This window comes from Erpetoichthys calabaricus, chromosome 8 (genome assembly GCF_900747795.2).
Source record: "Erpetoichthys calabaricus chromosome 8, fErpCal1.3, whole genome shotgun sequence".
Classification (NCBI taxonomy): Eukaryota; Metazoa; Chordata; class Cladistia; order Polypteriformes; family Polypteridae; genus Erpetoichthys; species Erpetoichthys calabaricus.
Window position 1 is genome coordinate 178472643 of NC_041401.2, and position 26715 is coordinate 178499357.

Consider the following 26715-nt stretch of genomic DNA (forward strand, 5'->3'; position numbering starts at 1 on the left):
GTAAATGGATTGGATATTAGACAAGTACTTGAAGTACTACTGATCTATCTTCTGCCATTTAAATAATTAGAGGAGGGATTGTTAAAAGCTAACTAGAGCTAAACACATCAGGTGTAAAGCAAGACTGTGCAGATGAGTTGAAGTAATACAGGACCAAACTATGGCAATTAAGCAATAGGTTTATATAATGTAATTCATTGGGTACTTGGCAAATGAATCAATGAAATAAATAAATAAAGCAGCTGCGCAGAAAGACAACGGTCCTGAAAATGTGAGTGGTGACTGACGTAACGACTAAGCGCAACTATCAATACTGACGTCACGACCGTACTAAAAATAAGAAGAAAGCTGAATATCACACCCCAAATTCTGCGTTAATGGAACGTCTCTTTGCTTTAGCAGGCCGAGTAATTCGTTCTTCCATATTGCAGGAGGACCTGGAATCCTCAGGAGACATGCAGTGCGGAAACATGACAATGCGCAGAAGGTATGATTTAATCTCTTAAGCAATAATTTATCGGTGAACCGTCGACAGCTCTAGCGTCTTGCTTTCATTTCGCGGTCTACTTCCTTTTTTTCAGCAGAAGCAGCAATGATATTAATTTAGTTAAAAAGTGCACACGGCATTTCGCTTTTGTGGCTGAGTTTTAAAAAGTAAGACAAACAAGACAAACACGACTTGAAACCCCCAAGGGCTCCGACCGAGTTTCTGCTCAGCTATATTTATTTGAATCAATTCTTCCTTCCAAATGCACAATTATTACCTGTACTGCTGGATACCTTTCTACCTCAAAGCATAACAGCTCTATCCTCACAGGTAGAGGAGTCGATGTTTCTTGTGGAAGTCATGGGTGTTGTTACGTGCGGCGTACACCTTAAGGCAGTGACGGTTCACCGTGCTGCTTCGCTTTTAATAACTATGAGCCTTCTGGATTTCCGTACTCGCCTGCTCCCCTCCCTTCATGTACGTCTGTCTACGGCCTCTTGGAGTTTTGCTGTACTCCAGCTTAGGTGGGAAATCATGCGTAGTCACCAGAAACCGAATAGAGAGACACACATCGACTGTAACAAACGATCGTTTGTTTTGGGCCAACAAAGAAAACACTGCAGTAGCGAGAAGTGTTGAACAGGCGCACCAGCTTTTGGGATCGCCCGACCTGTGTTACTGGAAACCGTATGTACATTTAGTTAATTATGCTTCACTAAGTAGAGAAAAGCCAAGCAAAATGACACCTTTTATTGGCTAACTAGAAAGATTACAATATGCAAGCTTTCGAGGCAACTTGCCTGAAGAAGGGGCCTGAGTTGCCTCGAAAGCTTACATATTGTAATCTTTCTAGTTAGCCAATAAAAGGTGTCATTTTGCTTGGCTTTTCTATACATTCATAATGGCTAACACGGTACAGCACCCTAGTACTTCACTAAGTAGAAACTGAAGTGTCCCAAAGTGGAATTAAAAATTCTAAGATGACAAATCACCGGTAAACAGTCGAGGCGTACCGTCCGTCGCGACTTGTGTTTGCATGTGGGCCGGGCATCAGTTTTCACTAAATTCTGTCAAACTGTGGCGCCCTGCCAGCGTTTATTTAACGCCATTAGGTTGTGCTGTATGCCCACGGTAGTGTTAACATACCACCGGTGAAATCTTAGCCAGCGCAGTCACTTAAGTTGTCCATACTGTAATCGTGACGTTTAATGGCGAGAATGTCCGAGAAAAAGACCTTTACAGATAGCTCTACATCTGAACACTATCGTGTACCTTTATTTCAGTAAGTTTAAGAAGGTACTCGGTTGTCATACATTTCCGTCCGATGCGGAACCCCGATCTGAATGGATCATCGCTATCCGGAGAGAAAGTTTTACGGTTAGTCCCCATACCCGAGTTTGTAGCCAACATAAAAAAACATTTCCGCGTTCCAGGGTCAGACAGGGCGGCAACTGTTGAAGAAGACAGTGATTTCTGCGTGGATGACACACCGGGCTAGGATGAGGATGATAAACTCCTGGAGGACCACGACTATGCTTAGTCGCCGGATTCAGTAGTTGTCGACCTAGCTCATGATGAAAACGTCTCTCTCAGAGAGGAGATCCTCCTGCTGAGGAAACAAATTGAGACCCTTACAATGAAGCAGAGGTTGGGTTGGGTATTCACCGTTATGCTTCGGCTTACACACATATTCACCTGTCCCTTGATAAAGTTTAATGACTGATTATTGAAAATCTGTTTTTTTAAATACACCTACCGTAATCACATTTGCCCAATGTAAGTTCATATAAGGTGTAAGTTTTTAATATGTCCGGGTCTTACCTTTGTAATTGTGGATGTAGCTTGAAGCATATACTGTAGTTTGAAGCCCTTCTCCTTTTTAGCTCCTGACATTTGGCACAATGTTTGAATAATGCAACTTGTGTCGTTTACTGTAAATCTGGGCACGTCTTGAAGTGGTCCGGTGAAAAATGCCATAGTTAGGCCATTTTGATAACGGCACTGGAAGTAAAGCAGCTGGCTGATAGGGAATCCAGAAGAGAGCAGTGCTAATGTGATGTGCCATCTGTTGAAATGAAAAAAAAAAGCAATGCATTTTGTTTATACATGCATCACAGAATACATTCCAACAGATTGAGCACTGAAAATGTTAACACTGAATATGCAGGTTTCTCTGTTGGTTACTTCGATTTCAACCCACCTTACCTTGCAACGCAGGTAGTTAAAAAGAAAGGAGTAATCTTCATTGGAAGTAGTAGTTCCGTGATTGCAGTAAATATTTAGCTGTTACTGCCATGTTACACACAAAGTAACAGTATGACTTCTGAAATCCGAGGTATGTTAGCCGAGTAATTTTTAACCATCTAAGATATCATAACTATAGAAGTTGGAGTTTCTTGTTAACTTTATTCCAATTCATTTATTACACTGTCACTGTAGCAGTGGATTTGTTTGGTCCCATATTAATAACAAAATCATAGTATGTGCTTATTTTCTCTCTGTCATTTTTATTCTCCTGAATAGTTAATGTCAAAATGTTGTTGTTCCTCATATCTCATTATTACTATTGTGCATGCAGTTTTCGTTTTGTTTAATTACAAATTAATGTTTAATATGATCAGATATTAAAACTGATTTAAAAATCCAACACAAGAGTTCTTTGCATGTCATCTAATACAAACCTTTCTCTACAAAGGATATTCTGAATAATGCCCTTCATTTAAAGGACTACATTATAGTAATATTTTAAATTTGCCTTTGGTAAAGACAGGCACTTCAGTATCTGGATATTTTTATTAGAATATTCGCTGAGTTAGCCATTGTTATCCTGATAATAAAACATAATTGTAAAAAAAAAAAAAAAAAAAAAAAAAAGTTAAACATAATGGGTGGGAGTTGAATTCAGAATCTTCAGTTGAGAGTCAAGCATGTGTATTGTCCGTCACACCACTGTCACAAGCTGTGTGGCGCTGTTCCCCTTTTGATAGATCACACTGTAGGATTTCATAGCACTCCCTCTCTGGAAACTGAAGCTGTCTTTCCCAGCTTTGCCCAGTCATCTCTAAAATTTGCTGCAAATTTAAAATGGGGGGAAAAATTGTGTTAAGGCTAAATATAATCAGTAATCTTAACTGGTTATAAGACTTGGTCAGCTGTGAGGCTTCAAACAATTGCTTTGCCTCCAAGTCACTACAGAAGATACTGGCTTCTGTCAGCTAGGACAGAGAATTAGTGTCAGACCACCACTATGCCGGTGCACTGGAGAGAAATTATACTTGTGACCCAAACTGCAGTATAATGACATCACATTTCTTTAATATTTTAAATAAGGTTACAATTTTATTTCCATCATTCATGGGTACAGAATGCCAATAAATGAAAAGGGCCTTAAGCCAAAGTCTGGCACCCGACACGGTCAGTACTTATTAAGACCGCCTTAAGATATTAAAGAAATGTGTCATCTTTAACATTATGCTTTTTGGTGTTCAGATCATCTTCTGCTCACTTAACTATTCACAGTAAGTCATTTTAAGTAAGGATGTCCAAACTTTTGCATGCCACTGTATAACTATGTGTAAATTTATATAGGTGAACAGCATGCATCTGTTTATCATATGTACAGTACATGCAGAAGCAAGCCACAAGTTTGAGTACATCTTGAAACTAGGCTTCTCATAGCTTACCTGTGTATTAGACTGAATACATTTGTCTATAAAAAACTTAAATTAGGTCAACTGCACTGAAAATATTCATTTTCAAATAAAATGAAAATCCAAAACAAGCAGATTTCTCTCAGAAGCGGAGATTAGATGAAAGTCAGAAATATGTATAGCATGGTATTATAACAGTAGAAGAATTTTAAAATGGTTTTATTAATTGTTCCCATAATTAATCTGTATATTACCACATTAACTGTTTATCACCAATTATTGATAGTTGGCAAGGATCCATGATTACTATACACTAGGAAAGCAAAAAGCTCATTTATTAAAACGGATTTCAAATTTGGATTCATTGGTCCTTAAGACTTTCTTCCAGTCTGCAGTAGTCCAGAGCTGGTATTTCACGGTCCTGTTTTGTTTTCTTCCTGTCACTTGCCCCGTCAAACCTGCACCAAAAAAAGTCTCCTCTTCAGTGCTTTTGTTGACCTGCACTGTTAAGCTGTGCTTGAAACTGTTGTGCTGCGAGGCGCCTGTGACTACACAAGCTGGTGACCCTCAGAAACTTGTCATCTGATTGGCTTGTGACTTTGGCTCTGCCAGATCTCCTCCAATCAGAGCGTCTTCCAGTTTCAAGTGCCTTCAGATTGTGTGGGACACCACTGTGCTCAATGACACTTTGATATATTTTTTTTTTTGGAATTTCTCTAAATGAAAGGCCTACACCTCTAAAGGTAATAATGCTCTGTCTCATTTAATGTTAGTTGCCATTTTCTTGCCATTATCACTGGAATATTGTCCAAGTCGTACTGCCGAGGGTACAGTAACTCTGTCTGGTCCAACTCTACTTTAAGACAGACTGAGGGTTTTTACATAAATCAGCAGAACTTTGGACACCTGTGCAAATAGTTTGCTTCAACGTGCAAGGCTTCATTTACTTTAATCGCTGCAGAACATCTGTAGGTTGTAATCCATTAGTTGTTCCCTATAGAAGGCCCATTTGGAAAAAAAAAAAAGGAAATTTCAGAATATTACAGTTTTTGCTAACCTAAATTTTACATTTAAATCTCTGGCAGTTTACTGCTTACCTTTTCACCATTTTAGTTAATTCATTATATTTCAACTGAATAACTGGGTATGGGGGCTGATGTGTTCCAAAACCTTTCACCAGTAATGTGTGTGTATATAGAGAGATCGAAGGAACTTGGAGAACAGTTTTAATTCCTGTATGAAAAATTCAAAATTTGCTCAGTTAAATGCAAAGCAAAAACACCAATTACAGCTAATTTAAGAAATTAAAGTCCATCTGTAAAACAGTATGCAAGAACTTTGCGAGTGTCCGTTACTGTTTTGTCCAAGACTGTCCGATTATATGAAGTGGCATTTATGAAGACCAAAAAGGTTAGGTAGACTAAAGGTGACCTCAGAATCTGAAAATAAGTCAATTTGTCTCACGAGTCTGTAAGTCTATAACTAACTGCCCCTAAATACAAGCTCACCTCAGTGCAATTAGAAGTAGAGATGCTTCAACATTAACTGTTCAGAGGAAGTTGCGTGAACTTGACCTACCAGGAAGAACTGCTGCAGCTGCAAAAAAAAAAAGATTAACAGGAAGAGACTTTCCGGGATCAAAAATGTAGAAACAGGGCCTGTAAAAAGAGCCTCTCGTATGGATTGAGAAGTTCAAATTTCCAATGAGTGCTCTCTTAAAGTTCCTGGCTCCTTTCTTCATATGTTTTGGTGCTGCCCTCCTGCCACATCTTTGTGGACCTCTTGTTTTCCAGCTCTCTCTTGCATGGTTTGGACGTGTTTATCTCCTTGTTCTCCACAGCTTTTTTTTTTTTTTAATTTGTTGAATTTTCATCATACTCCTTTTCATGCTCTAATAAGAAATTGAATTCAGCGAGTTCTTTAGCTGCTCAGATCCTCCTGGCATCTTTCTGGTAAAAGCAAGACCAATGTCTAATACATTCTTGGAGGAACTTAAAATCTTATTTCTTTTAGAACTCTCAGCTATTCATATTAATTTCTCTCTCCACATCAATTAATATCATCCTTGAAAAAAGGAGTTGCTTATTTTATTCTAACTGGGATATGTAGGGCATGCTGCTAGGACGTTGTTTTTTTTTTTTTTTTTTTTTTTTCGCCATCTCCGAATGGAGTGGAGGGGGGTTTGGGGGGCACCAGTGGAATGAGGACTTTATTCTCAGTTCTCATCCTGTTGTTCCCCTTCTGTCTCTCTGTTAAACATTATTTACATATTTTTACATAATTATTTACATAGGTTTACATAAAAAAGTCAATTTGTGAGAGTGAGTGGATAAGTTCAGTAGGTTTGGTTCCTACTGTCGTGAATGGAGGAGGCAGTGTTCGGGTCTTGGGCTACTTTACAGATGACAGAGTTGATAATCTTGACCAAATACTACATAGCAGTCTAAACCAACATGGCTATCATGGTGCACTGCAAACAGCAGGCTACTCCATCACGATTACTGTAAGATAGGCAGCACTTCGTTCTTCAACAAAGTCTTGATCTCAGAATTGTGCAAAAATACCAAAAGAAGATGGAAAGTGCATGACAACTCAGACTAATGTCCTGGCCTGCCCAACCTGCAGACCTCAATCCCTCACCGGCTCAGTGAGAGGAAACGGATGGAAGAGTCAAAACCAAACGATCGACAAGTGCCTGGCGTCTCTGGGAATTACTGCACTTGTTGAAGGATTTCCAGGTGAAACCTGTCGATGGTTTCACAGAAATGAGGCATTCAGATATTAAGGCAAAGAACATCTATTTTGAGGAAGCAAATGTTTAGAGATAATTTTCAATATTTTTTCAATGTCACTTTAACATTGATATTTTGTTTTATATATTCCAGCATGTTTTTTTTTTTATTTATCAGCATTTACAGGAACTTATACATAGTAAAAGAGTATTTTATTAAATAGATGCTTTTCCTGCTAGTAATTGGTACTGTGTGTGTGTGTGTGTATACAGTGGTGTGAAAAACTATTTGCCCCCTTCCTGATTTCTTATTCTTTTGCATGTTTGTCACACAAAATGTTTCTGATCATCAAACACATTTAACCATTAGTCAAATATAACACAAGTAAACACAAAATGCAGTTTTTAAATGATGGTTTTTATTATTTAGGGAGAAAAAAAATCCAAACCTACATGGCCCTGTGTGAAAAAGTAATTGCCCCCTTGTTAAAAAATAACCTAACTGTGGTGTATCACACCTGAGTTCAATTTCCGTAGCCACTCCCAGGCCTGATTACTGCCACACCTGTTTCAATCAAGAAATCACTTAAATAGGAGCTGCCTGACACAGAGAAGTAGACCAAAAGCACCTCAAAAGCTAGACATCATGCCAAGATCCAAAGAAATTCAGGAACAAATGAGAACAGAAGTAATTGAGATCTATCAGTCTGGTAAAGGTTATAAAGCCATTTCTAAAGCTTTGGGACTCCAGCGAACCACAGTGAGAGCCATTATCCACAAATGGCAAAAACATGGAACAGTGGTGAACCTTCCCAGGAGTGGCCGGCCGACCAAAATTACCCCAAGAGCGCAGAGACGACTCATCCGAGAGGTCACAAAAGACCCCAGGACAACGTCTAAAGAACTGCAGGCCTCACTTGCCTCAATTAAGGTCAGTGTTCACGACTCCACCATAAGAAAGAGACTAGGCAAAAACGGCCTGCATGGCAGATTTCCAAGACGCAAACCACTGTTAAGCAAAAAGAACATTAGGGCTCGTCTCAATTTTGCTAAGAAACATCTCAATGATTGCCAAGACTTTTGGGAAAATACCTTGTGGACTGATGAGTCAAAAGTTGAACTTTTTGGAAGGCAAATGTCCCGTTACATCTGGCGTAAAAGGAACACAGCATTTCAGAAAAAGAACATCATACCAACAGTAAAATATGGTGGTGGTAGTGTGATGGTCTGGGGTTGTTTTGCTGCTTCAGGACCTGGAAGGCTTGCTGTGATAGATGGAACCATGAATTCTACTGTCTACCAAAAAATCCTGAAGGAGAATGTCCGGCCATCTGTTCGTCAACTCAAGCTGAAGCGATCTTGGGTGCTGCAACAGGACAATGACCCAAAACACACCAGCAAATCCACCTCTGAATGGCTGAAGAAAAACAAAATGAAGACTTTGGAGTGGCCTAGTCAAAGTCCTGACCTGAATCCAATTGAGATGCTATGGCATGACCTTAAAAAGGTGGTTCATGCTAGAAAACCCTCAAATAAAGCTGACATACAACAATTTTGCAAAGATGAGTGGGCCAAAATTCCTCCAGAGCGCTGTAAAAGACTCATTGCAAGTTATCGCAAACGCTTGATTGCAGTTATTGCTGCTAAGGGTGGCCCAACCAGTTATTAGGTTCAGGGGGGCAATTACTTTTTCACACAGGGCCATGTAGGTTTGGATTTTTTTTTCTCCCTAAATAATAAAAACCACCATTTACAAACTGCATTTTGTGTTTACTTGTGTTATATTTGACTAATGGTTAAATGTGTTTGATGATCAGAAACATTTTGTGTGACAAACATGCAAAAGAATAAGAAATCACGAAGGGGGCAAATAGTTTTTCACACCACTGTGTATATTATATATATATATATATATATATATATATATATATATATAGGTATTTGGGAGTATAATTAACAGTAAATGTAAGAATTAGATAAAAAGAAGGTACAAGAACCGACTTATTTTTATTGCTAGTGGTATTGTATGAACTCAAGCTAACTATTATCCTAACACATTTCAAAATATTCTACTGTTTACTGTTCTAGCAGATCATCTTGTTTAAACGACATGGACAAGTCAGACACGAGAACCTCTGTTGTACTTCTGGCCTGTGGCTCCTTCAATCCAATTACCAACATGCACCTGAGACTGTTTGAACTGGCTCGTGATTATCTGCACGAAACTGGTAACTTTTTTTCTGTTTATTTTTTCATATTATACATCGAGTATTTAAATAGAGTAGGCTTAAAAAAAAAAGTTATCAATTGTAAGCTACAAACACTTTTTGTACGCCATTTCACATCAGGTACTCACTTGCAATGTTCTCACAGAAAACCTAAGTTCAAAAAGAAAGTAGAAATACGAGGGTCGTTCAATAATTTATCAACCTCAGTAGCAAAGAAGAGGAGTTTTCAAAAAATGTTTTTTATTTTTCAGTATGGTCACCTGACAGCTCCATACACGTCATCTAGTTTTCCTGTAATGACTTTAACCCCTTTGAAAAAAACAAAAATCTTCTGTTTGATCTTCAAACCAGGACGTCACAGCTGCCTTGATGTCTTCATCACTTGAAAACCACTGATTTCTTCAAAACTCGGAACAGGAAATAATCTGAGGGAGCCTAGGTCAGGACTGTAGGGCAGATGGTTCAGCTGCTGGACTCCACATTCTCGGATGGCAGCCTGTGATTGGCGTGACATGTGAACTGACGCCTTGTCATGAAGAAGCTTGTTTGATTCGCAAGAGGTCTCTCCTGACCTATCTCTTGGAATGTTAAAGACTCACACTGAGCCACAACTGTGCATGAGTAACCTTGAGACACGTCACAACATCTCCAGACTTGTTTCAAGATGCTTGCTACTTTCTTTCATTCTCTGGTAGATAAATTACTGTATACCCCTCATACATGTAATTATTCACTCATCACTATTTAAGACCGCAGAATATACAGAGTACAATAAAAAGGCTTAGTATAAGGAAAATTGTATCAGCTGATTCTCAATAAATGTTGCCACCTTAATTGTGAATTATACTAGCTATGTACTTCCATCTTCATAAGGAGAGGTATGTAAAAGTCATTCTAAAATGGGTGACAGTAAAGCATTTACTGTCATATATAATATGAGATGCATCTTAAAAACAAAGCAGTTGTGCAGCAGTATAGATATGGATCAGATCATCTAGTCCTGTCCAGATGTGTAAAGTGTCTACTGTTACTGAGGTAGCTGTCACATCAGTAAAGCTGTAATGATTACTTTCTTCTACCTTCACACTGCTATCTGTTAGCAAAATGTTGCACTCAAAAAGTTCCCTTCACTACAACTGTAGTTAGCTGGTCTTGTTGTTGTTGTGTAGACAGGAGAAGCCAAAGCTGTTCACTTAACATTTGCTAAGGTCATTGTGGTTTGGGCTTTTTCCCCCCATTGAATGCCAAAGCCAGGGGGTTTGCAGTGGGGGTATGAGCAGATATGCTGTCCTTGTGCGCTGGCTAAAACTGCGAAAGGCTTAGATAGAAAGCATTACAATTAAAGGAATACACACCCAACAGTTGTCCTTTTTTTCTATATAACTTTGTAGTTTGTAGTGATGGCTGAGAAAAAATCTCATTTTCATGCAGAACTAGAGAAACAAAGTTTGATATAAAAGAACCAATGGTAACCAATGCTGTACAACAACATAGGATGTGAAAAATATTCAGGGGGGTAACAATCCCACGTTTGCCATGTCACATAATTCCACAGCTCAGTTATCCAATTGTATGCTTAAAATGTGCAAAATACATACATTCTAATGTTCTAATTTTTTGCTGAAATATTATTGAATAGACACTTCTGGAAAATATAGGACACACAAGTCCCATGGGATGTGACCTTTTGAAATGAAGACTTGCCTCTCTCCTCACTGATTTGTCAAGAGTCCTGTCTTCACTTCAAAGACAGAAGATGGACCTCTTGACCAGTGCATGAGGAAAAGAGGAGGCAGATCTCAAATATGAAAGTACAGTATTATTGGAATGCATTTTCCGGTTTATGATGTACAGCATATACTGCTTTTTGTGGAGGTAACTATTAATAATACTGCAGCATAAAAGCCTGCAGAAGTCATTTTTGGGTGGAGTATTCCTTTAATATTGTCCCAAACTTGCCATGTGAAGTAATGCTGTCCAAAATGGAATTAGCTCTTGAATATCTCAAACCTATTTGTAATAATCCATTTTGATGCTAAAGAAAGTGTTCTGCCATTGAAATTTATGAACTTAGCAGCCACTAAGCTGAAAATGTATTATGTTTAGAGTTCTTTATGGACTTGATTTGCTTCAGAAATATCAAGTAATTTGAGATTCTGCACCTAGTATCGGATTACCCTTGTCCCCTTACGTTATGATTACAATGACTACTGTTGTTGCGATTTTATTGTACTATTGTGTTATTTTTTTTAAATAGATATGTAATTAATTTATGTCACTTTATTTGTGGGTAGTTTTAAAAAGAATCACTCGGGGAGTCACATATTGAATTTTGTTGTACTTGCTACAATGACAGCAAAGGTATTGTATCATATTCTATTACAACAGAACACTCTTTACTGTCATGCCCATGCTTTGCATTTTTTAGTCAAAATACGGTCTTTAAAAAGAACACACACCATGCATTGCATTTATGGAACTATAGAGTTATAAAAGAGACATTCAGTAAATTATTACATATAAAGGGTATATTTTGAGACCATGAAATATCTTGTTGTTTATACTGTGAAAAAGTCATTTTACCAGTAACATTCGAGAATGTATTAGACAATGACAATCATGCGGGATCTTGCATTAATGAAGGAGGCATCAACAGTGCATAGCAGCTTGCTTAGCTCCCAAAATTAGTTGCCTTCTGATATGTTTTTTTAATTTCAGGTAAATATAAAGTCACTAAAGGCATAATTTCCCCAGTTGGTGACGGATATAAGAAGAAAGGCCTAATTGATGCTTGCCACCGAGTTGAAATGGCCAAACTAGCCTGTGCATCTTCTGACTGGGTGACAGTCGATTCCTGGGAGAGTCAGCAAAAGGAGTGGCTGGAGACTGTTAAAGTCATTAGGTAAAACAAACAATTTTGACTGTTGTTATAAATAAGGTTTACTTACTAAGCAATACAGTTATATTGTAAACAGTGGGTATGCCTATGGGATGTCCAACAGTGTATTCACACATCCTTTTCATCTCCATTTTTCTGGTTACCCTTACAAAGCTCAAACCCAACCCAGGTGCAGTAGCTTCAAGGCAGAAACCACACCCTGGATGCCAGTCCACTGCAGTGTACACAGAAATGCCACAACAGTTTCTCATTTTTATGTCAATGAAAAATTCTAGAGATGCCATTTGATTGGTGTACATCTATGCACACATGCGAACTGGAAGGGACATTCCAGTTCCTCATAGACAACACTTCAGAGTACCGTTTTGAATGTGTAGACACAGATGGCATGTCAAATTAAAGGATTTTGTAAAGGCAGCAACCATAGCAATAAAATAAAAATATCTTATGTCCCTTTGTGTTTTTTTTGTGTCTTTTCACCCCATCCAGGTTTCTTCATTGTCTGTCTGAGGCCTATGCCTAGCTTCTAGCATTCAGCAGTCATTCCTATATTTCCCTATCCACTTCTTAATACTTTTTGCTGTCTTGCAGGTATCACCATGAACGCCTGTTTAGTATTGGTAACCATGAAGAGGGCAATCACAATGTGAAAAAAAACAGAAAAAGGAAGCTGCCATTGAATGAAAGTCCTGACTCTGTTAAAATGTCCTCAAATGAACACAAAGGTATCAATCAACTTGTTACCCAGTTAGGAAAGAGAAAACTGTTCACTTAACAGCTTTCCATTTGCTTAGCCTATTTAAGTTTAACTCTTTCTGACTCCTTAATTTTTATCATCTGTGGCATTACAAGGTGTTTTATAGTGCAAACAGAATTATGAAAGTGTGCCATAAAAAACACAGAAGTAAAAAAATTAGAGCACTCACAGATATCAGGAGCACTTTAAAATACGCCAGATTATTTGTAAATAGTGTCTAAAGAAACTATGCAGCTATACTAAAAACAAAAATATAAAAAAACTGCAAAGAAAAACAAAACTGCAAAGAAGAGTACTTTACATGACAATAGCAATAGACAACATAACAATACATAGGCATCATCAGAGGTTTAGTAGCCATTTCCAGGTTTAGCCAGTTGCCACCCAAATCGGTTTCCTCTACCGTCTGAGGCTTGGAGCATTCTTTGGGATGAGACCCATACTTTTTAAATCAGCTGACACCATTTCCAACCACATCACCTTCAGCGCCCCCTCTGCACCTCCACCGGGATGGATGTACCTCTTCACCCAGTCATCACCATCCCATTTTTCCTTCTGCGAGCCCAAACCACGTCTTCACTTCACCAACTATCCTGCTAGTCTTCCTCTGTGGCACCCTTTCAGCCCCAGGGGTGTGGATTGACATCTGAAAGTCCCCGCCAATTATTATTGATACTTTTGAATGTTGATGCCCAGATGTGAAATGCTCTCTGTTCTGTAGACAACTAGATATCAATAACTGAAAAAGTCACATTTGCAAACACTTCTATTCTTTCATCATATTGAAGCTTTTCTTTATTTTGCATAGGTATTGCCTGCTACTGCTACACTGATAATGCGTGTGTGCTTCAGTGAGTGAGAATATTGAGCAGGTACATAGCATGCAGTTAAAATGACAAAACGTGAACAGATGCTATAGGCATCTATTCATCTCCATAATCTGCTTATAATGGGCAGGGTCACAGGGCAGCTGGAGCCTATCCCAGCAACCATCAGATGCAAGACAGGAACAATCCCTGGAAATGGTGCCAGTCCATTGCAGAGTGAACAAACGCCCACCAGGGTCATTTTAGCAATGCCAGTCCTCCTAACCTTTGTGTGTTGACAGTGGGAGGAAACTTTAGCACCTGAAAGCAGTGCTACTACTGTGTCGCCTTAACACATATTTTATAATGATGAATTGCTGTCCTCAATACCTTTCATTCATCTATTCGTGTATTGTTGTACACTCTAGGCAAAATATATTAATTATAATCCATTAATTCTTCCATCCATTTTCTTAACATGTTTATCCAGGGGAAGGGTGGTGGAGCAGCTGGAGCTGATCCCAGTAATCCTAGAGTGCAAGGCATGAACAATACCTAGATGATAATATCAATTTAGAACAATGTAAATTCCTAAGTCTTGTTATTACATTCAAACATTTTTCATATAAAATCACTTTAGTAATTTAGATACTTTAATTTTCAGTTGTCAAATAAGCACAGAGGAGTTGGTCTGCCCCTGTCGAAGCGTTTTTTATTTTTCTCCTCTCTCCGCTGTACTTGCTATGAACTGAAATGGAGAATTGAGTACTGCCATCTAGTGGAGAATCGTGAACTAAAATTCTGCAATATTTTAATTTAAGGAACTGATTCTTCTAACAAATGATGTAACTTCTGATTGCTTAAACAAAAAGGTCAAACCATTTCATTGGTACATCTGCCATGTACAAGGAGAATTTTCTATTCTGACACTGTCTAAAAATAATGTGTACACAGAGAGATAAAGCAAGTACTACAAATGCAGGTTGAACTTTACACAATGTAACAGCATTCGACATTTACTGGCAGTTTATTACTACATGTTTGGATCAGGGTAGATTACAGCTGAAGCACATTTAAATAGCTGGATTCTGTGAATGTGAGGAAAGAATCAAACTGGTAATCCTGTGATTTAGGAAGTAATTTGGTGTTCACTCGGCATTTGACGTGAGCGTAAAGATAAAAACGCATGTTGTCCTTCTGACTTGACTTCTGAGAGAAACTGAATCTGCAGTTGTTCCAGAGAAGAACAGTTTAGTATTTTAGTATATTTACAGCCAGACTGTCTGGATTACATACAGTATGTGACCAGTGATGAAGTAGCCATATTTTTAAATTTGTCTGGACATACAGCATCTTTTTTTTTTTTTTTTTAAAGTAATAGAGAAGCTGTAAGAAAGTACAAAGTACAGACTTCATAGTGAAGACCTGGAACTAACTAAATTAACTGAACAAAGTGTGAATAAAGTTGTAGTAGTATTGTCACATACGGGTGCAGCTGTTGTTAGGATGGGCTAATAGATTGTTGAATTGACCACATGTATCCTGTAAAAAGTGAGGTTAAGGTGATAGTCTGGTCAGAACATATATGATTCACTGAAGGTTCCCCTAGCCACAGCTTTTTTGTTTAAATCTGTTGTTAAATAAAGATATTTTTTGTGTGCGTCTTTTTAAAATCATTCATCTCAGTGCAGTTTGTGCCACGGGATCCATGTAGTGATAGCGAAGCATTTCTCAGCTTTATATTTACTTTATTTTTACTATTGCCAACCTACTGTTTTTAGGAGACACTGGATAAAAGCAATTAACTACATAAACTGCATTTACTACATTTGTAATTCTTAGTCTTATATGTATGCCACAGTTGTGCTTTCACTCAATTTAAACAAATTACTTCCTTATTTTTTAGTATACATGCAGCATATATGTTGCATAGTTTTCTGTCAGCCATGTGAAAGCAAGCAACAGATGGGTAAATGTAAAATAACACACACACATCACTAACAGAATGTGATTAACGGTGCATCTCCCTGAACAGCCCAGAAAATGTGGTGAACTATTTGGTAAATCTTATGTTTATTCAAAGTCAAATTAACACGTTGAGGGCTGAATTAAACCCCACCCCCCACCCCAAACACACATTTTCTGAGAAGCACACAAAGCGATGGTTCCACAACAAAATCGACATAAAATGTCTGTTGCTGTGGCCACAAGTTTACCAGGAATGTGCGGCAAGCTGGCCGCCAGGCTGTCTTTGCATATCGGGGGGGTGGCAGCAGTGGTCATGGTGCATTGCAATGTGGTTTGTACCCTTTGTCATTGTAAATGGTGGTCTTCCCAGGTGAACGTTGCCGTGGGTGTGTCAGCCACTTGAACCTGTTTAGCACCACTAGGAATCAATCAGCTGGCTACCAATCAGCTAATGCTGGTGCCTCACATTCATTTTCCATCACTTGTAGAATCAAATCAGAATCCCATTCAGTAATAATATGCAAAGCGTCATCCATGGAATATTTTGCTTTACACATTCACCAATGAAGCGAAGTTTCCTTCTCGTAAAGAGAGTCCCAACTAAAATTTTACAGCGAGTTTTGTCATCGTTTACAGTTGATTACCACCATCAACCCTTCGTTTTGATAAAAGTCGATAACCACCCCGAAACAGTTAGGTGAAGATGATGGAAAGGACAGAAGTTTTTTTTTTTTTTTTTTTAAATGTGGACATTTGACTCATTCTGTAAACAGCCAGTATATTAAATCTTAATTTCTTTCTCCAGGGGCTCCAGAACTAAAGCTTCTGTGTGGTGCCGATCTCTTGGAATCATTTGGCATACCTAACCTCTGGAAAGAGAAAGATATCATGGAAATTGTGGGAAAACATGGTCTGATCTGTATCACCCGAGCCGGTTGCAACGTTCAAAATTTCATCTACCAGTCAGATATCCTCTGGACACACAGGAACAATATCCATCTTGTGCCTGAGTGGATACCCAATGAAATCTCTGCTACAAAGGTCAGGCAGGCGCTGAGGCGAGGACAAAGTGTTCGATATCTGCTGCCAGATTCTGTAGTCAAGTACATTGACAAATATGAGCTGTACAACTCGGAGAGCGAGGAGAAGAATGCCAATGCTGTGCTGGAACCCTTAAAGAGAAACACCCCCAAGAGTTAACATGTCGACCTTTGGCGGGTCTAGCTGTAGACTGAGATGTACTTTATGGGATTTTTTTCTTGAATTTTTACACACTGCACTTATGCAATAGTGTAGCACTGAGGTTTTCCACAATGAATAGCTTCGAAAAAGAAAAGATGAAATAAACCAACTGATACGCCATTAGTTGCATTTCATCGAATTAGGAGTGAGGTGAGAGACTGCGTTTTTTCAGTGACGCTCAATCTTCCAGTAAAAGTTTTTTTTTCCCCCACCTAGAGTAATGCCAAATGTATGTTTGAACCCATAAAATATGTAACAATTTTGGTAGAAAAATGTATAGAATTCATTTTGCATCTTTCTAAAACAATAGTTTTATAAATTATATATACATTTTGGCTCAGAGCTTTTACAAGAACATACTGAAAAAGATTTTAGCTTAAAGTGAAAAAATGAGTTTAGTTTAGAGATATATTAGAGAGGGGAAACTGCTTTGTTCTGGGAATGGATCCACACTTTAGAAAATGCAAATACTGGGTTGTGCAAGATGGACCTTTGCAACTATTTAGCAAATACAAACTTTAGCAATACTTGCTGGTGTGTGGGGGTGGCTCTGTGCAAAATAAATTAATATTTGCATCATCAACTGCTGCTACAGTAATACAGTCGGGGGGAAGGGGGCAAGCAAAAAGTGCTTCAAAGACTGAGCTGGAAAGTTCTTTTTAAAATACATGAAGTCTGGATAGCTGACAACTTCCATAAATATGGTGAATATGGCTTCTCTACTCCAGGAAAGTGAGACCTTTACCTTGATTTAAGAACTTCAAAGAGATCACTCCTCCAGAACCGTACTACTGCTCCCTTACTTTGGACCATTATACTATTTGAGTACCACGACTGCTGTGTTCCATTTCTTTATGATATGAGGGCTACGACACTTCAGTCTCAAGTGATCAGAGCAGCAGTAGAGATGCAGCGGATCCCTAAGGTTGTCCAGTTTGTATGAAGTGTGAAATTTTTCAAACATTGGATATTAAGTCCAGATAAAGAAGCTTTTGTCATTGAAAGATCCAAAATGGTTATTGACCTCTGATCTACTTATTTAACCTACATTCATCAGCACACAGTCACGAGAAGCTGGAGACCTAAGCAATGAATGCAAGTAAAGAATTGACCATGGAGAGGATATTAGCCCATTGCACTGTCTCCTGTCTCTCACTGGGCCCATTTAGAAATGGCAGCTCACTGGTAGCATGACATTGGCCCATTTGGGGAACCTCCACCAAGGTCTACACCTACAGTGGGGGGTTATTCAGCAGCCACACAGAACACCACCAAAATCTGGGTTTAAGTACTGTGAACCAAAATTGGTCCAAACAGTTTCTAAATGATCATAAGTTGAACTAATGGAGCAGCAAAGAGGGGCTGTGGGCCAGCCACCCAAGAGTTTAAAGACTGGAGGAGGCTGTGGGCTGACCAGGTCAATTCATGAATGTGCATAAATATTTGGCTGATGCCTTTATCCAAGGTGACTCACAACATTTATGATACCATTGGTTCCATTTTTTTGGTTTTTCCAATAGAAACTCAGCCAGGTCAAGTGACTTGCTCAGGGTCACCCAAGTGTCAGTAACAGGATTTGAACCCACAGCTAAAGTCCAAAGCCTTAACCACTATGCCACACTGCCTGCCCATGAGTGGCACGTGATACAGCATTGCTTTTGTAATTTTTTGCATTAATGAGATCATAGCAAGTAATCTATATTTGTAACCCCACACTCCAACATGTTTATCATATGCAGACGGTTAACATCAGCAGAGGGAGCTGTAGGTGAAATTTCTTAGTGTGGAAGCATAATCCTCCTGAAGGAACCATGAGCCCTTAAGCAAGTAACCTGCTGACGTTACAGCTAACAGTTAAGGCCACAAGCAAACCATTAAAGAAAAAAAAAAAATCAGGAGTGGTCTCCCCTTAACTTTCTCATTTACTCAGATATGGGGATGGATATCTGAGGAGTAAACTGCAAGACAATGATTATATTTTTATATTATGTACATTAAAAGAACCATCAACAACAAATCAATTCAAATGAATAATATATTGAACAATTATTATAAAGGTAAAGTTGAATAAATTGGACACTGCAGCTGCATGAATACAAAGGTACCACTTCCAGTTAACGGAAATAGCCCAAAAGCTAATAGAAATTTACGTTTTGTACTTAATACTTGTATGCAAAATTTGGTTGACCTGAATGAAAGCATACTCGAGTTATCGTGTTATGATATGTTATGTTATCGTGTTACACACACAAAGACATAATTCCAGAAATGGTATTTTCAGACTAGGGAAGGTCAAAAACGTTGAGATTCATTAAAATCTCAACATCAAATCTTTGGACGATTACAATAATTTTCCTATACTTCATACACAAGAAAGTAAAAACAGTAAATCCAGTAAAATTAAATGTTGAAGACTGAACTCCATATACTTAAGTACAATGCTACATCTTGTCCATGCATTATTAAGGCTCCAAGGCAAACCCATTTTGTACTACCATAAATAACATGAGCTGGAACATAATTTATATTCATTATCGTCCAAACCTGCCAATTCTAATGCACTATTGCAGTAGGAAAGAACTACGTAGAGGTCCACAGTGAAGTGCACTCTTGCCCATCACACACTCGTGAGGCTGATCTGGTGTGTACGCATGTGTCTTTGGGATGTGGAAGGAAATCTGATTACTCCATACAGACAATGAATGGGTCTGGGTCTCTAGAGTTGTGACGCAGCAGTGCCAGTCACAGCTTTCTGATGCCAGGACAATATTTTCAAAATCCAGAAAGTTCTGCTGGGCATATACAGCATATGTTGCAACATCGAAGAATAGATGAAACACACTCAGTAAGACCACCTGACTCCACAGTTACAGTAGATCTGGAATGTTGTAAAGTTCAGCTGACTGGCAATGTAGCAAGAGATGGGACGTCACTAAGGAGACACAAGTTAGTATGTATAAAGTTCAGTTCTGTAAAACGTGCACTATTAAAGCTTTAAAATCCAAAGTGAATTAAAATAAAAATCAACGTTCAATATAATCATTGAAAAACAAAGGTACCTTTCAGGTTATTTTAAAGATTTGTTCTTACACTTCATTGTCAAAAGAGTTTGTATATTTTTCTTAACCTTAACACATAATTAATAGATGGGAGTTGTAAGTGTATATCAGCATTTCTATTGGAGCGCTGTGCAATGTGTTAATATTGAAATATTTTTTAATTTTCTCATTTAATTACTAAGCAAATCTTGAGTTTCATAAAGAGAGCTTCACTCACCTTGGGCATAGCTCCATAGCATTTTAATAATTTTAACTTCTAATTTACTTGGAAAATCAATTAATTGGGAAAAGTTCTAGAAATATGACAGATCCATCTGCAGGTGTGAGGCCACCTGCCATGCTTCCCTGCCTTTACTTGCCAATCAGAATTCTTCACTATAAGAACATTAACAACAAGCACAGACCAAGGGGCTCAGTGGAGCAAACCAGATGATGATATGTAATCAAACTGGAAGACCCATCCATTGATTAAAGTGTAAATTAGTCATTGGAAATGCGTTCCATCAGAGAAAACAATACATTATGTAAAGTCCACTTAAACAACACAAGCGGAACCACAGTAAAGCACAGACAACTCCTTTTCAGGACGTTAACACTTTGCGAAGGTCTTCTGCTTTGATTGGTTTGAGTCGGGACTCTCAATGGCCCCCTTTAAGCTTACTTGTTCCGTTTAGGGTGCTTCCTCCCCTCTCCTGTCTGTGATTTTCATGGAGAGGATATCAAGGAACAGCCGACAAATAGAAGGTGTCAAGTCTGTGTACCCAAGCATTGCATTTCTGTTGTTTGCAGATGGTGTCCTTTAACCATCATTAGACTGTGATCTTCAGCAGGCACTGGAACACTTCATACCCAGTGTGAGACAGTTGACATAAGAATTGACATCTTTAAATCTGTGGTGATCGTCCTCTCCCAGAAAAGGGTTGGTTTGTTCTCTTTAGTTACGGGATGAGGACCTGCCCCAAGTGCAGCACCTCCTAATCTCGTTCACATTTGTGAGTAGAGGTGATCATGAGTGGATTCAGGGACAGCCATTTTGAGAATGCTGTATCGGACTGTGGTAGTGAAGAAGGAACCAAATCCATCCATCCATCCATTTTCCAACCCGCTATATTCCTAACTACAGGGTCACGGAGGCCTGCTGGAGCCAATCCCAGCCAACATAGGGCACAAGGCAGGAACCAATCCCGGGCAGGGTGCCAACCCACCGCAGGACACATACAAACACACCCACACACCAAGCACACACTAGGGCCAATTTAGAATCGCCAATCTACCTAACCTGCATGTCTTTGGACTGTGGGAGGAAACCCACACAGACCCACTCACACAGACACGGGGAGAACATGCAAACTCCATGCAGGGAGGACCCGGGAAGCGAACCCAGGTCCCCAGATCTCCCAACTGCAAGGCAGCAGCGCTACCCACTGCGCCACCATGCCGCCCAGAACCAAATCCATTCATGAAATTTCACATTAGCAGTCATTCTACATCCAGGTGGTCACCAAGTGGTCCAATTACAGCTGGTTACTGGGCCTACTATATCAGCATAAATCTTTTTTTTTTTTTTAAATTTTATTCTGCCCTTGCAGTGAACGACAAACACCTGGCAGTGTTACTGGATGTGCAATGTGTGTATTATGCATGTTCTTTTCATGTTATTGTAGCTTCTTCTTTTCACTTCAAAGCCAACTGATTATAAGCTTGAAACTGATTTTCCCAAACAGTGGCTGCCAGTTTACTTAATGTTTAAATCTGCTGTATGTGGCTCTATTTGTCATATGACGACACTCTCGGAGGGCCTCACAATGATCTGATGCCAACCCACACCAACTGAGCAACAACATCCCACTGTTTGATTTTTGTGAGGTGAAAGGTTTGTGAACTTTGCTAGTCATTAGCAAAAGAGGGGCAGAAATTATTAGTTAGGGAAGTTAGAGAAGTCTACACGCATACGAGAAAATTCTGGTATGACATCATCAGAATGTATGAAAAACGCCACTGCAGGACACTGAAACAATGAGGTGTCTGCAAATGAGGCTGATTAGCACTTGCAAGTAAGAATGTCACCATACCCTCTACTTGTTGACAACAATGACCTCCAAACCTGTGTGGCTGAGAATTCAAGTTACTGCCAAATACAACACAAAGCGGCTCATACAGGATAGCCTGAAAGGATTAACACCTAAATAAATACATAGCAGATTATTTTTCCAAGGCGGAAATTTGGCTTTTTTACAGGAGCTCAATAAATAAATAAAAATTATTATTTTATGACAAGCAACAGACGACCGCTCAAATCCATAATAATTAAAAAGAAAAACTTGTGACTTGGCTAATGATAAGAAGAGCAGTCCCAGTGAGGTGTATTGCCACAGGTATGAAGGAGCCCCAGCTGTTTCTTGACAAACTTCAGCTCAATAATTCGTTGACTGAAAAAGTGTAAGTGGCAGATCTTCTATGAAGCTAATGAAGGTTAAGCTTCAGGGCCATTCATCCCAGAGGGTCCCTAGAATCGAATTTAGTCCACATTGCTTAAAAATTTGGGGTGTCTACTGTATGGGAAGGTTTTTTTAAATATTAAAGAGTAATTCAATACAAAATAATAGTTAAAATAAAAATGAAAAGGTTATTAAAGTATCATGTAGGCTAGCCATAAAGGAAAGAACAATCAAACTAAGGTCGTTTTATTCTAAACTAGCTGTCCCCTACGGCTCTGCCTGCATAGTAGTGAAACAGTTAAGTGAGGAGGGTCCCGCCAGGCTCCCCACTCCTGATGTCACGCTTCCCCCTCCCCTCGGCCCACAGCCTCTGTCTTGGATTAGCGTGAATAAATTGGTGCTGCAACCAAACTATGATTCTTAACGCAATGAGAGAAGTCGCAAAGTCAACTGGAATGTTCAAGCAAATTAGAGAAAAAAAAAAAAAAACCCAATCTAATTTGGGTAAGTAATTCACTTAGACATACAGAAGACAGATGTTGGATTTATTAATTATATTATATAGTGGCAGACAGCCAGGTCGCCTCTTCAATGTGTATTCAGGGTGAGCAGCCCTAGACGGTGCAGTACCTCCCCCTGGACGCTGGATGGCCACCCCCCTGGGATGGAGCGGTGCCTCAGTCTCTCACAGGGCTTCATGGGAGAGTTCTCCACAGCCCTGTTGGGGTCTGGGGTGGCCGCCAGGGGGCGTGGCATGGGTCCCTGAGCCCAGCTGGACTAATCTTCAGCCCCACGCAGGAGTGCAACTGGAAACAGATGATCAAGCACCTGGAGCACTTCTGGGTGGGCCATAAAAGGAGCCAGCAACCACCACTTAACGGCCACAGTTAGGTGGAAGGAGGACAGAGCTTGGGGGGGGAGGGGGGTAGTGGAGGAGAGGAAAGGAAAGAGAAAGGAGTATTGTGTGTCTTGTGCTTGGGACTGTGTTGTGGCTGGAGGGATTACGGGAACACATGCCTTCCAGCTGAAGAATAATAAACAGTTTATTTTATTTTACCCGTACATCCGTGTCAATCTGTGTCGGGTCAGGAGCTATATAATGTCTTCTTACAATATATATATATATATATATATATATAGAGAGAGAAAGATATTTAATATAAAATTATAAATAATTTAAAACACTTAAAAATTTTAATTTCTGTCATAAATGTTATTAAAATTATTGATGTTGAAATCTTGAAATAAAAGCATACTTTGCTGCTTGTGGTTGTTGTAAAGGACAACATTTCAGTAACATTTTTATTGACACGATCAATAATTTTAATACAAATTGTTATTAAATAAAATATGTATAATAAATTATACTAAACATGTGTAATACTATTACAATAAATAATAATTTTACCTAAAATATTATATTGACTGTGGTCTTTATTTTATTTCATCATTTTATGATGCACCACACAGGTATATAACATTTTCCTAATTTTCACCCCCCATAACTCTAAGTATATGGCATAGGAAATTTTTATTCACGCCAGTGACTTTGACCTGTGAGATAATCCAGTACAGCAATTTTAATCAAAATCTGAGATTTGTGGTTATTTTTTAATTTGTGGTGATCTGTCATGGAACAACTCCACTGAAGAAGATAAAAGTGATTAACTAGACCTCACTGCTGGTTGTGAAGGGGCCAGCACAGCAGTTCAAGCATCAGGGTCCCAAAAATGTAGGTCTGCCACTGGTGTGTCATAGACAGGATGTGCAGCATTGTTCATAACGGCCCACAGTTTGGTCTTCATTCTCTTCTCAAGTGAGTCAAGAGTGTAGCCCATTACTTATGTCTGTTTTTCTAATTAGCTTGTTGATTTGCTGGACCTCTGTGTTACTAACTCCTCACACCATGTGAGGAGAATCTCACTGGAGATCACAGAGTTGTACAACATATAAAGGATGTCACTACCCACATTTAAATAATATGGCAATCATCAAATAAATCATCAAATGAAAAAGTACAAAGATATCATCCCAGCTTTGAACTGCATATGGCATTTGCCAGTTGAAAGGCAAGTAGCACTAAAGATCTTTGGTAGCTTCCTGCCAACAATCAGGGAAAAATAGCAAGGGATCCAGGAATGGGTTCAGCCAGGTGGTCTTTGTCTTGACTGACAAGTGTTGAAACCATCACGAAAAGAGGCATTTTGAAATAAGTAGTGCTGGCATTAAAAGAGCAATTTGGAAATTCACTGCCTTTAAAAATAAGGCTATTATGAAATAAAACTTGTAATGATTAAGAGTACAGTAACTACACTTTGAGTGAAATAAAACTGAAATTGAAATTCACAATTTGACGACTTTCGTAATAATTACATGACATTTAATTATGCACAATTTATTGACACTGAGATATATATATACACACACACTGTATATACACACATACCAATTAATCAGACACTCACTTAACTGGGACTCGATGCAAGTAAGATTCACGGTTAATTCTAAAAGTGCCAGAATGCTGGCTTAATTGTGGCTATCAAACGAAAACGCCATTGACAGACACTTGAACATGAACCCGGCATATGTAGGCTTAAGAAGAATATCCATATAATAATAAGACTTTATGACCAAGACCCTCCGAGCCCCACCTAACTAATCCACCCGTCTTCATTTGCTATATATTGCCTTTGATTCTTGTACGTCTAATCACTTTCCTCTAATGATAACACCTGGTAGGTGTTGAAAGCCGAAGAATAAAAGACTGTTTTAAGATACGTGATTAATTTTCTCCCTTTGTGGATTTCGATTTATAAATGTGCAAACCTTACCACATAATTATGCATGCATGTGATTATTTGATAATTGTCATTTTATGCATTTAATTTTGTCAGCAAAGGTGTTTCATATCAAAAGGTGCGCGGTCTCCTAAGGAAGAAGAAAAAAAGGGCCTGCTCTGCCTTTTCGTGCTTAAATCCACGGTGTCAATTGACCAGTCCAAACTGTCGTTGATGTGGACATTCCAAGTACCTGAAGCAGCGCACGACCTCCACACCCACTCCCACACTGGTGGCCGGACGCAGAGGCTAATTGGTGCCGTGAAAGTCAATGAGCAGTGCTTTGCTTTTGCTGATGTAAAATCCCGCTAAACATATTTATTATACCTGCATGAGGACAGGCAGATTTTCAAATATAACTTAACTTTACAAACATGCATGGAAATACATTTCAGATGCAGATAGTATTTTAAGAGAAAGAAAAAAAGATGCATAGCTGAACCTGAAGCCGGCGTGGTGCTGGACTACGCGCACGAGGCAAAGACCCTGTTTGATACGACCGCCCCCTTATTTATCATTTACTAGGATCAAACCTTTATTATTCTTTAAAAATCTATCCTTAATTCTGGATGTCTGCATTAGTTTCGAAGATATTTATCATTCTTTAGTCACACAGTGCGTCGTTTTGTTAGGCAAAATGGCACATTACTAAATATCTTAACTATGAACTGAGACGCCGTTTCCATAAAAAGACGAGTAGCCCAGTACCACGGACCCAAAACTTCACATAAAACATGAGAACAAAATCAAAGGAAACGGAGCAACAAATAATATATTAAGAAACAATGCTCACGTTATGCTCCCGTCCGACTAGCGAAGCGCCGCAAACCCAAAGTGAGTGAAGTGAACTTGGCACGCGACCCCGCCCTCCGGCGACAGGCTTAAATGGGCCGCTAGCTCACAGCCCGCCTTCCCGCTTTCCAACACTCGCCTGTCGGCGCGCGACGCTTTCCCGGTGTTTCATTCTCGTCTTTTCTTTTTTTTTTCTTTAAACACCCGGCACCTACCCCCCTTCTTCTTACTTCTTGATTTTGGGTCTATATTAACGCCGAAATGCCAGCGAATTACAACGGAACCTACAACATGATCAGCAACGAGAACTTTGAAAGTTACATGCGCGCGCTTGGTAAGAGCCGCCGCCGCCGTCGTCGTCAGCCTTCGGCCCTGCTTGTGTGCTTTGCGCGCTCCCGCTCGGTCAGTCGGACGTCATTGAACGAAAATGACACGGCGGCGTAAGGCTTGGAGTGATCTAAGGTGGGGGGAAAATGTACAATAGGTACACAAAGTCGAATGATAATTTGGCTTGTCACGCTAACGGAATTGTATGGGCAGGATTTATAACGCTTTACTGAAACGAAATTAAGGATGCCCTGGCAGATGCACTAGTTGTCCTGTCTTTGGGTTCAGCACACCTTGTTCTTCATTCAAAGTGTGCTGGTGGTTGTATCGAGTTGGACGAAGTGCCAGCCTTAAAACTAGGTGCTCGTGGTGGACAGTTTTTCATTTATCAGTTTTTGGGAGGTCGTATCTAGTTACGGGACAATGGCGCCTGAACCTATTTATGCAACACAGTACTGGCAACCGCATTGGCAGAACGCCATTCTGTTCAATGA

At 39.2% G+C, this 26715-nt stretch overlaps 1 protein-coding gene across 1 annotated transcript in view; it reads left to right on the forward strand.

The window, feature by feature from the left end:
• Positions 1-956: 956 nt before the first annotated feature.
• Positions 957-26715, forward strand: part of nmnat1 (nicotinamide nucleotide adenylyltransferase 1) — a 35971-nt gene continuing 10212 nt past the window's right edge. Inside the window, exons 1-6 of the mRNA XM_028808290.2 lie at positions 957-1174; positions 8957-9096; positions 11815-11998; positions 12587-12720; positions 16332-16721; positions 26133-26228. Coding sequence (XP_028664123.2) covers positions 963-1174; positions 8957-9096; positions 11815-11998; positions 12587-12720; positions 16332-16721; positions 26133-26228 — 1156 coding nt within the window. The 5' untranslated portion in view covers positions 957-962. The remainder of the gene's footprint in view (positions 1175-8956; positions 9097-11814; positions 11999-12586; positions 12721-16331; positions 16722-26132; positions 26229-26715) is intronic.